At 40.3% G+C, this 16,734-nt stretch overlaps 1 protein-coding gene across 1 annotated transcript in view; it reads left to right on the forward strand.

Annotated features, from left to right (window-relative positions):
* GSTCD (glutathione S-transferase C-terminal domain containing) overlaps nucleotides 1–16,734 on the forward strand; it is a 106,998-nt gene that overhangs the window by 73,700 nt on the left and 16,564 nt on the right. The window contains exons 5-7 of the mRNA XM_018554483.1: nucleotides 5,797–5,912; nucleotides 8,946–8,990; nucleotides 13,420–13,548. Of these exons, the coding sequence (XP_018409985.1) occupies nucleotides 5,797–5,912; nucleotides 8,946–8,990; nucleotides 13,420–13,548 (290 nt within the window). The remainder of the gene's footprint in view (nucleotides 1–5,796; nucleotides 5,913–8,945; nucleotides 8,991–13,419; nucleotides 13,549–16,734) is intronic.

The raw sequence follows: 16,734 nt of genomic DNA on the forward strand, positions 1-16,734 counted from the left end.
TACGGTTAGGAATCAATCACTCACGCACAATCAATGCGTCCAGGGAGAATGATTTATACCTAATCACATGAAATCGTTCAAATGCAGTGGCCCACACCTGATCATTAACTTGAACAGGTGACAGCTGCCGCTTGTAAATGGTAGATTAGGGATTCCTAATGCTGGAAATTGCAAATTCTTGACGCAGGAATCCCTAATCACACCTGAAGATATAGTTGAGAATGGGGCCGTTAAGTGCAACTGAAGCCAAAACTTTTGTTTTAGTTTTGGATGGAGTGGAGAGGGATTACGATAACTGTCAGGTTCTTATTGTTGTCTATGTCCCTGTTAGGGAGCTTCACCCTCTCTATTTGTCCTGGTGACTGTTATCACTAAAATTGAAAGTGAAAAAAATCTAAATGGATGGATTAATTGTAATAATTTTTTTTAAAAAGGCAAATGTATCCATTGCTTAGCTCATGGATGAATGAAAGAAAAACAAGTGCAGAGCAGATGTGTGCATTTTCACAGGTCCGACCATAAGAGCACCTGGTAATGGTATGAAATGCTGGTAAACCTGCTCATACCACATTAAGTATGACATGGATAACTGTCATGACACCATCTTTCTTCCTTAAACTCACTGAGCAGCACTAATGCATGGGGTTTAGTCAGGGAAGAGAGGTGAAAGAGAGGTAGGGGGACTGTGTGAGGTTAGATCTACATGTCAGCTCCTGACTCGGCCTGTTTATGTTTACACTGGGGCTACATCTATCAACCCTGCGTATGTCTAGGTGCCTGGAGCTGTTCAATTTTCTACACACTGACAGAGAGACTGATCATTACCAAAACCACCCCCTCATGGAATGTTGGACACTATAATGAATGTTCACATGAGCAAATACGCAGCAGAAAAGCTTTCTGGTTCAGGGGGAAAGTACTATTTAAAACTCTGCTTGCTTATGTACAGATTTCTATTTAAAGCATTGTGCATTATCGCTCTGCTCCACCGACTAAAAAAAGTTTTTACTAGGGATGCTAGGAGAAAGTTAACTCCTTGTAGTGGTAGGAGAAACGTGTCAGCCATCTTCTTAATAAGTAGCAACAGTTTTATTGACCCTGTAAACATGTTATGTGTTTCCAGTTCACCAGCAATTGTGAATACTTTATGGCATGCAGCTGTAGAGAAAGGATGTAACCAATGTAAAGCATAAGATTCTAGCAGTCAGAAAATGAGAGAAATATTCTGTTTGTTTTGTTCTGTGTGTGACCTTTTTGTGGTAATGGGATTAAAGTGTGCTTTGTCATAAAACTTTGCTTTGTGTAAAACTAGATGGTTGTTAAAGCATTTAATATCTTATTTTTGGGAACATTATAGAGCAGGGGTAGGTAAACTGTGGCCCTCCAGCTGTGGGGAAACTACAAGTCCCATTAGACATTGTAAGACTCAATCAGCCCCGGGTACGACTCCTAGAGGCAGATGCATTATGGGTTTTGTACTTAAAAGAGCTGTAAAAGAAGCCCTCACTGACCTATGTGGCTCTGTGTGGGTGCATCGTCAGTAAGTGCACAGTAGATATCGCATACTAGCAATTCTGCCCCAGTACACTTGCCCAGTATGTAATTAGATAACTTTGGCACTGTGTTTGGGGAAACTGCTAACTTGGGTAAGATGCTGCCCCTGCATACTCTTGGTTTATAAACAAAGTCAAGCTCTATTACCTTAGAGTGTTACTAAACCCTAAATTTGTATTACTTATTACAGCAGCTGGCATAAGAACTTGACTTGTCTGCTGCTTCATCCTCTTTAAAATCTTGCATGTCTTCTTAATTGACCTGATCACCGCCGCAAGTGTTCTGTTTTAGGGTGGTTCCATTGCCTTGCAGGGCCCTATGGAGCACACCTTTGCATGTGAGCTGTGGGTCTGACTCCCCATACATTGTGTGTATAAACATACTCAGCTCCAAAGCCTAGGAATGATGCTCCCACTTCCAAGCTGACTGATTGACAGCAGCTCCTATTCCGTATGAGGAGCCCCATGTGATGAAGTCGGTGCGCACTCTACCAGAAAGTTCATGGAAGCAGGGCTGAAAGAGCAGGATACAGGGGCACATGGAACATGTGAGTGATTGGGCACAAATATATCTAAAAAAAATATTTATTAGGGAATGTTAATTGCATTTGTCATAGCACCTTACTGTCTAAATCTGTGAGGGTTTAATGCGACTTTACCATATAAAGTGATACTGTTAGGTCTGGTGACAGGGTCTTTTTAATACATGTAATAATAATACTAAGTAGAATTCCCATTTCAATGTTTTTTATTACATGGCTTTCTCCACATTTACATGCAATCAAGCTGGCCAGCAAAAGTGACATTGACAAACTATAATGCTGCCAGTGATGCTAACACTGGTTAGCATCAAGTTGTTGCTGCTATTGCTGAAGCACCAATGGCAGTGTCAGTTTTTCCAAACTAGTGGCACTGTCATAGTTACTGGGCAAACTGGTCTGTATGTAAATGGGGAGAAAAATAGAAATTAAGGTATGTGAACTTTGTGTACTGAATATTATTACCACATGCGTTAACTGCATAGTTATTAGAATAAAACATTTCTCATGATAGTCTCCATATAGAATCAATGGGGTATAACTTTAATGATTCTCTGGGCAGGTTAGATACAGTGGGACTCGCCCTGCATTCAACGGTCACATTCACCCTATTTACAAAAGAACGAATGTACACCAGGCAAATGCAACTGGCAATGAACAGCCATCGCATCTCACATGTACAGTATTAATCTGCTGGCAATAGCTCTCCATGGTGCTGAAACTTCGTATAAACGCACATCACCTCATTTTTTTTCTTCCTCTTGTAGTCCGCCGGTGCCCCAGGTCTTTCACAAACCTAGCAATGCCCAAGGTGTCCCCGTTAGGAAGATTCACCCTCTCTATGTCTCCTGGTGACCACTACCGTGACTATGGAAGGGAAACCTTTCAGTGGGAACACTAGTTCTGGTGCCCCTGCTGACCACCAGGGATTTCCTTCTCTTTAGAGGGATCTCCGCTCCCTTCCTGTTGTGGCTATGGGACAGGAAGTGAAGAGAAATGGGACACAGATGGCGAAAAATCCTGACATGGGTTGTAAGCCTTTCTTACTCTATCTGAAATGAAAAATGTGTTGGCGATAGTTCTATTTGAACTTTTTTTTTTCAACCGGCTAAAATAAATGAGACAAATATGCCTTACAAAATATATATTCGAAGTTCATTTTGCTGAAGCTGGCACATAGAATTTCTGGAAATGTATCCAATTCATATTCATCTGAATAAACCAGTTTAGAGAAGTGAACAATATGCATTCAGTACAATAGATACTTCAGCAGCCATTTCAGGCATAATGAATTAAAATAGATACAGTAACAACATTTGTTACTCACTTCCATATTTACTGGAAAATTTTGAAAATGAATACATTGTTTTTCTCATAAGCCTTATTACAGTTACAACATATTCATTGAGTATTATTTTTAGTTTTTCCTTTGTGGGAAGAAAATCAATCATTTGTATGTCATGCTTAATATGTGATATTCATAAATACATACAGGGTTATTCATAAAGGGTGAGGAGTCTGGAGAAGGCAGGGGAAGTGAACAATCTAGGCCAAAGTAGCTGATTTGGAAAAATTCTCCAATTCAGCTCACTTTCCAGTTCAGTTATCTTGTCCTAAATTGTTCACTTCTCCAAACTCTTCACCCTTTTGTGAATAACCCTGCTAGTGTAGCAGTCTTTTTGAAAGAAAGCCTGAATTATGTACAGGTGCTGCTATTACTGACTGAAAATGCTTGTTACATGGCTATCATTTTAAGTTACTGGCTTCAGTACTTTTCGGCTTACTGACCTAGAATAAGCCTTCAGATCAAGCATTCCGACCTCACTCTCTGCATGCCTATTGTAGATCAGTGACAGAGGAAGTACTGCAGTACACAGATTGGCAGGACAGGTGGGCAAGGTCAGCAGTGGAAGTATCTATTTTTCTCAGCACATGTTTCCACTTAACAATTTATTGTTGATTTCCGTGGTTGGGATTTATTACATCTCTCCATTAGGGAAATAAATGGCACTACAAATGTGGCAGGTGGTCTAACAGTTCCCCACTCTTTCCAAAGCTAAATAACAGAGTTGGGCATTAATACACTAGTGCAAATGTCTTCTATGCCATGGTTATTAAAAACCAGAATAAATGTGTAGTTTATATCCTTGTAGTAGTCATTGCACTTGATACTAAATAATTAAATAAACTGAACTGCACAATTTTCTCAAATTTACTGCATTCATTTGTACCTTAGCTTTTCCATAGTTGGCCATTAAAATGATCAGAGAATAATGGAGGAAATTATGTTTCTGCCACTATTGCAGTTTTTCGAGCAGACATTTTACACCAGTTCATCCCCATTCCCTATTGTAAGTGTTCGGAATACGACTTTTGCTTCCTATTAAAAGAGAACTTTGGCCAAACCTTTTTTGGCATTAGTTCTCTTTTGGGTCATAGGAGGACATTTAGTGACCGAAAACTCAGCATATATAGGACTATTGCCAGCTATATGTTGACAGCGCAGAGCTGCGCTGCAGTCGGGAAAGATTCCAATAATATTGTCGGGATCCACCCCACCGCCTAATTGACAGCTGGCTCTGCCTCTCTAGAGCCAGAGCCAGCTGTGCCCACCCCCATCCTGTCTGCCCCTCCAATGTATGCTAGAGGAATGAAAAGGGGAGAGGGAATCCTTGCAGGGAGCGGTGAGTGGCAGTCACAGCTCTCTACAGGGAGTAGATGCAGTAGACCCAAATGAATAGGGTGCCCTACCTCAAAGCACAGTAATGCATGTAAAACCGCGCTGCAAAGCACGTGCAACGTCGCATTACACAGGTGAACCCAGGCTCACAGTTAATTGGCAGGTTATTTTGACATGCATTTGGCCTCTCACTAGCTTTTGCATTGCTATTGACTTGTATGGGGAATGCAGCAGTTCTGAAGCAACTAAAAGTCCTTTGATAATGGCTTTAAAATACATAAAATATAGTCAACAATGATACAGTACTTTGTGATGCAAATGAAATCATTTCAAGTTATTTTAATTCATGACACAAAGATAGTAATAGAAAACTATAGGCTGTTTTTGCTTCTTATCACAACTTGCAACTTATCAAATGATTTCCCTGCAAAGTACAGCATCCAAAAATTGAATATACATTCTGGGTGGATCCAGAAGGGTGAAATCACTCAGCAGCTTCTTATGTCTATTAAGGACACAATTGATGAGATTTACTTGAAGCTATTTGTGACTCCATCGCTCCCACAAGCTTACAATAAAAGTGTCCCTCTCTTGCAACTGGGATTTTCACTTATTGGTTTAGTGTACATTATGAAGAATCCATCAGAAGGTGTGACAAAATAATCTGTTGTGACAGTTGGGTGGAGTTGGGAATTCTAATAAGGAAATGTTGCAACCGGAGCATCCCGAAAAAATCTGAGAAGCCAACGTGGTTCATCTTACCAGCAACTGCACAGAATTAAAATGTTATTTTCGATTCTGTATTTAATCTGTAATTGTTTTTTTCCATTAAAGTACTTTTAAGTATACATGATTTATCTGTGGACATTTTGAAGGTAGCAGTATTGATTGAAATACACATAAGGTATTTCATAGGATATTATATTATTACTGGGTAGTTAATTGTCACAAAAAGATCAAATAGATATAAAAACAATATGTCACTCTCACTTTGTAATAATGTGCTGTATTTTTTTTTCCTTAGGAAACCTGCCCAGTGACCGTGTTGTGAGGAAACAACAGCAGCTGAATAATCTTATATTGGTAGTGAAAAACATGGCAAAATCCGGAAATATTATTGTGGACTTTTGTAGTGGCGGGGTAATTTATCTCACTCTATATCTCTTTTCTGTTTTTTTTTCAGGTTTGTTCGTTTTCTCAGGACTTTGGGGTCTATATTTAATGGATTTGCTGTGCAATGTGCGCAGTAAAAGTGTGCCAGACATTCATCTGGCTGTATTTTACAACATTTAGCTATCATTTTCATATAGGATTCACCCTATTGGCCTATCATTTTCAAAGCGATTTCACCCATCAGCATATAACATAATAGAGAAATTCCAATTAAAACATTTGCCTATCACATTTAACTTTCACTGTCACAGACGTAAGGCTTATACAACAATATATCATAAAATCACATACACTTTATTTGCATATTTTAAAAAAAGAACACATTTCCTATAGATTTGTCAGTTTGCACATCATTAAAATCCCATATCATAGATCATGTAGCCCCATCTTCTCATAATCTCATTTATATATTTTTATTATTGTTTAAAGGAGAACTATGAGGCAAGTGAAAATCACTCAACCTCATAGTTCTAGCCGACCTTCGACAATGAAACTGTCACAGGTCGGCTCAATAGATCGGGAAGTGAGCGAACACATAGCGTCTCTCGCTCACTTCTCGATCTATCCCTGCAGAGAGTCGTCACTGTCACTCACGGCTCCCTGCAGGGATTCCCCCTCTCCCCTGTCCGATCCTCCAGTGCTGACTGGCGGAACGGACAGGGGAGGGGGCAGGCACAGCTGGCTCTGCCTCTACATAGGCAAAGCCAGCAGTCAATCCCGCAGCTGGGTGGATCTCGACAGTAATGTCAGGATCCGTCCTGGCTGCACCGTCTCAGTATACCGCGAGCTGTAGCTCGCAGTATACTAAGCTTAGGGTGACGGGAGGATGCTAGTTTGTGTCCTCCCGTTACCTTTAGGAGAACTATGGGGAAAAGCCCTGACCCCATAGTTCTCCTTTACGTTTTTTATAAATGTCCTACTCTATCTTTTTGTACATCAAGGATTAAATTGGAAGATATACTGTGCTTTTCTCGGCACATTTTGCATTAATCCACGTCTTCAGGAGAAGGCTACACTTTTATAAATGTTCACTATCTTGTCTTCCAACATGGCTTCTATGCATCCCAAGAACCCTGGGGTGTGGATGAGGGGGAAGAGAGACAGCAGTAACCCACCCTTTTGTTTTTTGTATTGATGTAACCACTTTTATACATCCCAGGTCCTTCACCAGTTGTTAACTATGAACTGCATCCATATAATAATTTCATCACTTTCTCTATATCCTATATCATCTTCTTATTATCAATCACAGATAGCAATGTAGCAGTCTCAGTGTTTCTGATTATGATTCTATTCGTACTAACTCTATTCACAGTATCCACTGCTGCCTACTCACTCACACAAAGGAGACAATCCCAACATCATAGGAAAGGCTGATAATAGTTTCCTGGACTCCTATCTCCTGTTACGGAATAGCTATGATCAGCAACTGACGAGCCACTGATTGCAGCCATTTATTAAAACTTGGAGCACTGACATCCTGCTCCCCTTTTATAGTAGGGAGCTGACTTCCTGTTCCCCTGCTTTAGTGGGGAACTGACTCCCTGTTCCCCTAAGTGGATTTAAAGATTTAAAAAAAGCATCCTGGAGCAGGCACGTGTCTAAAGTTTTTTTTTTTTTTTTTTACTTAGGTGTTTTGCGAATTCATTGTATAAGGTCATCTTTATCTCAACCAAAGATGCTATATCTTTTTCTGTGGCGCTCCCAATGTAGGAAAAGTTGCAACTGTGTATTAAAAATCACACAACCCTGTGCACTGCAGACGACCCCATCTATTCTGATTTATAAACGGGTGTGGTCAGAAAATGTTGCCCCGTTTTTGTTGCTGAACGTTCAGTATAATTTACCAAAGCCAATGTAATATGACGACCTACCTAAACATTCCATCCGATATGCATCCAATCAAAATGGCCTTTACACTACATAGTTGTTTGAAGATCTAATGCTGGGCACACACCTTACAACCATCGCAAGACTTTTGTCTTGCGATGGTTGTAAGGTAATTTAAAAAACGTACGATCTGCCTATCTTGGACAGGCAGATCGTACTTGCGATGATAACAAGCCCACCCCGCTGAGGGGCGGGCTTCCGATGACCGCAATGCTAAAAGGGCAGTGTGCGATTGCGCACACCGGCCGTGCGGCTTTTATCTTAGAAAATCGTAGATGTTCAGCTGGTTTTCTAACATGTTCCTAAGATAAAAGTCGTGCGACCTTACAGTAGCAGAGGTCGCACGCCTTCCACACACCTTGCGATAAATGTACGATCGCGGGATTTCCCGTGATTATCGTACGATTATCGCAAGGTGCGTGGGCACCTTAAGGGAGATTGTACAATTGAATTGCAAAGTGTGTAGTCAGCATAAAAGTTATGTTTTATTCTGTTGCTGTAGGTACACAGTAAGGATGATTTGTGTCAATGATCATTAGAAAACAAAAAAAAAAATAAGTTCCCCAAAGTACTTCTGTTATACTTTCCAAGACTCTGTAATTAAAGCATATCTCTAAGTAAAAAAAAAAAGAAAGTTGAGAAGTTATTGAACACTCTTAAAATAACTTGTAAAGTGAATTGATCTTGTTTGATGCACTGAACACATTAAATTGAGAGCGTTATTGTATGCTTGTTGTGGATCCCCAACACTTTTTATATTTAAGCATTGCTCTAGATTGGTCAAAAAGCTAGGGACCACTGATAGGGCCCTGTACTTTACAGGAAACAATTAGTATATAAAAACAGCTAATGGGGTTCCTGGTACATTGAAGGCATACTGCCGGTAAGCAGACTAAATGATGAACTACAGGTTAAGAATGTTCATATTTTTGAAATAACTGAAAATACAGTATTTATTTGTATTCTAGTTTCTTATGTATAGGCACTTGTAGAGTAATGCTCAGATAGATTTTTTTTATCTTTCTACTCTGGCTTCACAAAAGCAATGCCTAATAAGATAAATGTTCTTCCCACTTGTTTGTGACTCATTATTGCTTTTTCATTGCACAGGGCCATGTTGGGATTGTTTTGGCTTACATGCTCCCGTTATGCCAGGTAAGCATTTCCTCACTGAAGCTTATTTTTGGACACCATACAAACCGAAGTTCCTGTCACTGGGCCTCTTGTTTAAAGAACGTTATATACTGCCCACAGCTAACGGTCACTTTTTTGCTATATATTTTCAGATTATGTGGGAAAATGAACAGAAGAATCTGTTTGCTGTGGCTAACACAGACAGTGCTTCATGTAAAATACATATTGACCTAGAGCATAGCCCCAGGCCCTTTTGCTGTTCAGTGCCAAGGCCCCATCTACTTTGCCCAAATCCTACTCATTTGTTCCTGCTGGTCACCTGTGGGCACTTTGAATTTAGGATTCTCAGCAGGTTTAGCAATGTCGCTGCTCAGAAATTTTAATAAGGATATGAGTCACTAAATATAGCAACTTTCCTAATGTTGTGAACTGTGATCAAAGACCTCCGTTGAGCTGAGTACTATGAAAGGTGGGTAATTATGGAAGGAAGAAGTAGCAGGGTACACAAGACAGCCTCTCTGATCCTAATGGCCAAACTAATTACCCTTGTTGCCAAGGCATTGATGTTGCATATAGTGTATTTGCATCTGACAGATGCATTTAAAAGCTGCACATAACTGTTTATCTTTTCAGTGCACTCCTATGGAACACCATACATCATAGGAGAGCATGCAGATATGTGACTACTGTAATTGAATAATAATAAAAGTTGAAATTTAATGCCCACCCATGTACTTCGGATTAGATGAAAATAAGAATTGACTGTCCCTCTTGTCTCCCATAAACTGTCCCTCTTTTGAAGTGATATGCAGATGATAAAGTGTTATTCTCTATCAAATGTTTTTATCGCTCCTAATCTCTCATTTTGCCTTTCAATTATTTTGTTTGTTACTTTTAGAAGTCACTAAAAAGTAAAGGAGAGTTAAAAAAGCACCTGTAGGTTCAACCAGTTTTTGTGTATGAATTTGTCATGCTTTGTGTAAAGGAGGTGCTGTAATGTGTCCCTCTTTCTTGTCTAAAATGTTAGGATTTATGTGATGTGCTAAATATAGTGCTTTTTTTAAAGGAGAACTGTGGCCTGACCCTTTTTGGCCATAGTTCTCTTTAGGGTCACAGGAGGACATATACTAATGTCCTCCGGTGATCCAAAACTCAGTATATATCGGGCTATTGCCCGCTATATGCTGAGAGTGCAAAGCTGCTCCGCAGCCAGGACGGATTCCGACAATACTGTTGAGATCCGCCTCGCTGGCTGGTTGACAGCTAGTTCTACCTCTCTAGAGGCAGAGCCAGCTGTGCCCACCCCCTTCCCCATCCGTTCCTCCAGTCAGCGCCAGCAAAACGGAGAGGGGAGGGAGGGAGGGAATACCTGTGGGGAGCAGTGACTGACAGTCACCACTCTTTGCAGGGAGAGGATCGGGAAGACTACAATCGGCGCAATGTGTTCCCTTGACTTCCCAATCAATAGAGCCGACCTTTGACGGCTTCAGTGTCACAGGTCGACTTGAATTATGGGGGTGCGTGTTTTTCACTCACCCCATAATTCTCCTTTTAAATGAATGAATAATAGAGGATAATCTCTTCTCTTAGACATTGATATTACGGGAGGGATGAGGTGAATAAAGGAGTAGATGTACAGTTTTACACTGTGCATAAGCTCTACTAGTTCTAAAAACTATTCTAGCTGCTCCTGAGTGAAAACAGTGTGCATCCTTCATCAGTTCACTGTTTTCTAGTATCCAGGAGAACAGAAGACATCTAGGGGTCTGGATGGTAGTTGAGAACTTTTCCACATTCCATTATTATCCAGGAGGACAAAAGACATCCACGGGCATGAAGAGAGATGATAACTTTTCAACAGTCATTTTTAGCCTGGAGAACAGGAGACATCCAGGTGCCTGGAAGGGAGATGAGAACATTTCATCAGCCATATTCATCCAGGGGAGCAGAAAATATCCAAGGGCCTGAAGGGAGATGAGAATTTATCAACAGGACTTTTTTATATTGGAGAACAGAAGACATCCAGGTACCTTGAAGGTAGATGAGAACTTTTCCACATTACATTTTCATCCAGGAGAACAGAAGACATTCAGGGGCCTGGAAGGGAGATGAGAACTTTTCCACATTCTTCTATTTTTATCCAGGAAAGCAGAATACAACCAGGGGCCTGGACAGGAGATTAGAACTTTTCCACATTCTATTTTCAACCAGGAGAACAGAAGAAATCCACGGGCCTGGAAGGGAGATGAGAACTTATCCACATTCTATTTTCATCCAGGAGAACAGAAGACATGCAGTACTGAAAGGGAGATAAGAACTTTTCCAGTCATTTTATCTTTTTTTAGTATTACAAGCTGCCATATCATATAAATGTATAGCTGACAGATCTGTGGAAATATGCCCCTCACAATATCAGCTGTTCATCTCTCCCATAAAACCAATATAAATCTGTTCAGCACCAGATCGTCAGTCACTACTAGTTCAACTAGTAATAAAAATAACCTCAGGAAACTGTGAAGGTCTGAATCAACTAGCAGTATCAGTTAACAGCGTGCCAAGGTGTGCCATGCAATAGTCCCCATCTGTTTGTAATTGAATAGAGTGTGTCTGTAACTGATAGGGAAACCATAACAATGAGTTATCAGTGGGAGACAACTGTTGCTTTAGTGACACAGTTAAGGGCCCATACACACTGGTGGCAACATGTGCTCAAACACAGCAACACACCTGCGCTGTGTGTGATGCTTTTAAGTTCCATTCATTGTACTTACTGTGCATTATAGTGTGCTGCGTTGCTAAAAAAAAAAGGTTCAAGTACTTTTTTTGCGTTGTGGTGCATTGGCAGCCTATTCATAATGATTAGGCTGCCTCAATGCAATGCACGCCAAGGAGAGCCATGTGTGTTAATGTACCACAATGAATCACCTACATGTAAATGAGCCCTTAATGTTAGGAAGAGATTTTTTTTGGGCGGTTGGGGAACCATTTTCACAGTCTATATCACAACAGAATTGGGATGGAGTGATTTTATTATCATTGTCCTCTCAGCCACTAAAGTAAATGCATGGCTAACCTCTGTTCCAGGTTTATCTTATAATGTAACCCTTGATATGTTCTGCTCAGGCTGGCTGACATATACCTAGTTTATTCAATTGCTTTGCACTGTAAAATTCTTCATGATTTAAATGAAAAAATTGACGCATTAATATTAATCCCTGCCAGAAGGAGGGTATAATCTCCCTTCAACAGCCAAACCAACAATCACTCATTAGGGCCAGTAAGGGTGTATGCGAATTGAGGCGATTATACCATGTTTTCAAACAGATAAAGCTACATCATCATGTATATATTGCTAAGAAAAACAAGCTGTAATGAGATGCAATATTAGTTATACACCACACCAGTTGCCTTTCTTATTATTGTCTACAGCCTTGAAGCCATGAGGCTTTTCTAAAGCTGTTACTCATAGATGAAAAGCACTTATTGTTGGCTTGTGAAAGTTAACATCATAATTTGTGCAATATTTATCTTGCTAAACTCTATGAATTATTAGAAACCTACAAAGACTGCCAGGTTTTACCTGCCTGCCCATCAACATACAGGAGTAATATAAACTGAGCGATAGCTGGTCTTTTGTAGTGAATGCTAGCATAAAACCCTGAATTCTGCAAGACATGGCACCTTTATCTTTTAATTATCAGAGGTTTCAAGAGAGGATTTCTATTCCTACAGGTAAACTGCAAAATCCTTTTAACCTACCAGCCTGTGGAGGAAATAATAATCTTTCTATGTATCCAGGTGCACTTGCTGGGGACTGATGGGGCCCATTCACACCAGCACACAGCGATAACGTGCACATTATGTGCGTTACAGTGCCATTCATTCTGCATGACACCCCAAGCTCCTTCCCAGCATTGCAGTGCTGGGCAACACACATTAATGCACTGCACTACTGAAAATGCTGCATGCACACTTTTCTATCCATTTAAAAGACTTGACTTCCATATTGCAACGCACGTCACCACACTGCAGCAGACCGGCCTGGTGAGAATAAGCCCTAAGGGGTTGTGCATTGTGTACTTTGGTGTTTTATGGTGCATCATTCTGAATGGCACCCCAATGCACCTTCTCAACCCACTTGTGCGTTTCAGTGTGCTGTGCTGCACTGCCCAGAATTTTCAATGAGCGATTTTTGGTCTGTTGCAAATGATTGAGCTGTCGTGTGGGAGGAAACCCACAGACACTGGGAGAACACATACTGCAAGACATTATGCTAACCACTAATCCTTATGTTACTACAGAGGTATATGACATTCTTCCTCAGAATGATCATCTAAAGAGAGCTTCTTTCATTATGTTAATTTATTCATCGTATCTACATTATTTGAACTATTGTGTAATATATGCTGATTAGCTGTGACTAAATATTATGTTTCTTCCCTGGCTGCAGGTTGTTCTGATAGAGAATAAAGAAGAGTCTCTGATTCGGGCTAAAGAGAGGAGCCATGGATTGGGGTTATCAAACATCTGGTTTATTCAAGCCAATCTGGATTATTTTATAGGAGCCTTTCATATTGGGGTACATTATATGAATGTTGCTGTTTCTGCTATGTATTCTTTTTTTATTTTTATTTTTTATTTAAAACGTAGTTTTAAGGGCGTAGTTTTACAACATAGAATGTAGGCTCTTGCTGGCAGCAAGATTCTGCATTTAGGTTGTCTAAACGCTGTATGCAAGTAACATTTCAATGTGTACAGAATTAAAGAAGACTCTAAATCACTCTCTCTGATTTGAGTGTCCCCTCCATAGAAATTATGTCTAAGACCTGACCCTTCCAAGGATAAATGCAATTTAGTTTAGCTAGCAAATAAAATTGAGTTTAACAGCACAGCAAAAAAAAATTCTGTGTTACTGAAGTATCTTTTTTATAAGGTTCCAGTTCACTAAAATATAAGTATTTTAACTATTGTCTGTTATTTGCTACTTTTCTCCTTTCCAAAATGGTGTGTTTAGCACAATAAAGGTTTTACTGCTAAAGTTACTACAAACATGTTATCATCAGCAGTGTATGTAATGTTTCACATGTAAAATTCAATGCAAAAAGTTTAATACATTAGATTATCATGTTACAGTACTAGTACCTTCCAGTTGGCTTTAAATGTAAGACGTACTAAGTAGGGTACAAAATGGAGCTTTTTGAGGTGTGACTATAAGCAACGCTCCATGAGAACTGTACAAATTAAGAAAAGTAATGTAAAAATGTAACACATATTTATTTTGGTAAATTAACTGAACTTTAGCTGAGAAAATGATTGAGGGATAAATTAAAGAAGAACTCCAGGAAATGTTTTTATTAACCCTTGCAGAGGGGCTACCCTCGCCCTGCAAGAGTTGGTACTTGTGTCTAAGTTAAAAAAGAGTTATACTCAACCAATGCTCCGAGCCGATTTATTCCTGGAAATCTTCAATGATTGCAGTTAAGCTCAAACAGCTTAGTGACCTACTATTATCTGATTTATTTATTTTCATTTATATAGAAAAACGTCATGCAGAATTCCTTACCTAGGTAGTGAGGAAAGCTATTTGTAGAATGCACTTGTGTGTAGACAGGTTTGTCATTCTTAAATAATATAGAGGAGCCTCTACTTAACGCCGTACCAAGTGAACAAACATTTATTTTCTGCATGTTGTACAACTGAAATGGTGTGCAACCACATGTCATGGTGGAATGTCTCATTTTTTGAGGCCTAGCTTGAGTAAACATGGTACCAGAAGAGCTGGTCTAATAAAGATGTTGGAAGAATGCTGACTTCTAAAGTGGTTCAAACCAGTGATGAAAGTAAGCTGTCATGACCCGTTCTCCCACAATGCCCTGTGCATAAGTAATGTTCAAGTGCACTTTCATCAGAAAGTCAGATGTGACCTCAGACAAGCCCTCCTCCTCCCCTTTTAAAAAGCAATTGCTTTGCTAGGATTTAGTTGTTACCGATCACAGCTATCCATCATGGTATCCAGTGATCTGGATAAACCCCAATCCACTCAGATACAATGAAGAAGCTACATTCCATAAAAAAAAGAAACTTAAATTGATCAATAGCCTACAATATTAGTATCCCTTTCTGTTAGAATAATGCTGTTTCTATACTATTTTGTGTTTATCTACTAGCGTACAAAACACAACAATAAATTAGGCATAGAATAGAAGTCTAAGCCAAGTGATATGTCAGACTGTACAAATGAATCCCACTGTCCCTCCTTCCATTTAACCCATCTAACATTTCCTGGGCATTGTACATATCGGTGGAACTGGAAGTTTTGTGCGTGGTCAAAGCCATGCTCTGACACAGGGCTAATTGGGTTCACAATGTATGAATTATGTATTCCTGGTCCATGCATGTAGCTTACATCATTTATATAAATGCAGTTGGATGAGCAGACTTTTGATGTCAACCAAGTCACTTATAAATCTTAAAGGGCAACTGCACTCTGACATGCTCCACATTTTCTTTTATAGGCAAAGTGACATAAATTTAGGAACACAAGAATCTCAGGGCTTTTTCAAAGAGACAAATTGATTGATACAGGTTTGCAAGTGTGTAAAAGCCACATATGTAAATAATATCACAACATGCAGCAAAAACAGCAATCCTAGGCAGACCTTTACAAGGTGCATGGCCACTGTTTTGTGGTGTACTTCCACTTTTGCAGTTCATTTTGAGAAAACGCCTCTATATGTTTATGTCTTCCCATTCACACAGCACACCTAAAATTAATAAAAGTAACTGTTTCTTTGGAGATGTTTTTTTTTTTTTTTTTTACATAAGACACTGTGGGCATGCTTCTATTGCTTACAATTGGTGGCTATGTAAAGATAGGGGCCAAAATAAGGACTTATTTATAAAGTGCAATAAAAATCAATTACAAATCCAGCCTCTGAGTCACTTTTGCATCCACAGATGCTGGGAACTGATAGATCACAAGCAAGGCAAGATCAGTCAGAGGACGGAGCCGTTGTCACAGCAGCATGTGCGGTGAGGAGAGAGAGTGCCGCCGGCTGTCAGATCCAGGCCGAGCGGCTCTCTCTCTCTCTCCTCACCGCTCGGCGTGCTGCTGATGATAGCGGCTCCGACCCCCGCCGCTGCCTGCAGCGCCTCGTTCACTTCTCGGATCCCCGCTGCATACAGATGGGGGAGAGCAGCGGGGATCCAGAGAAATCCCACGTCAGGAGGACAGGACATCACGATCTACCAGGGATTGCTTTGTGATCAATGGCAGATCGCGATCGACCTATTGGGCACCCCTGATTTATTATATTGCTGGTTCGGCAATTTTTAAATAGAATCTGGGCACCTGCCAGGTTTAAAGATGGCCGCCACGATTCGCAGCGGCCATCTTTAAAAACTTAGCATGAGTTTACAGTGACCTGCACCTGGAGTGTGCGGGTCACTGTAAGCGGGACCTAGGCTCACGTGCCACCAGAAAGGCCTCTGTGTGCCCTCTGTGGCACGCGTGCCATAGGTTCGCCACCGCTGGCCTAAGGGAAGGCAAATCATAAGCAACTAGCATTTTCATAAAAAGGCCAGCTATGTGATTCTTACTTTAACTTAACATTCATATTAGGGATATCGAGTACGATTATCAGGAAGTCGAACGGCGGATCATGACCCATCGCCCAGGTTCCTGATTGCCTGTGAAGGTGTTGTTCTAGTGAAAGAACACAGGCTTCACTTGCCGAGGCTGCCTGGCTTCCTGACCAGTCAAGAA

Source organism: Nanorana parkeri, unplaced genomic scaffold (genome assembly GCF_000935625.1).
Source record: "Nanorana parkeri isolate BGI_ZX_2015 unplaced genomic scaffold, ASM93562v1 scaffold161, whole genome shotgun sequence".
In the NCBI taxonomy this organism is placed as follows: Eukaryota; Metazoa; Chordata; class Amphibia; order Anura; family Dicroglossidae; genus Nanorana; species Nanorana parkeri.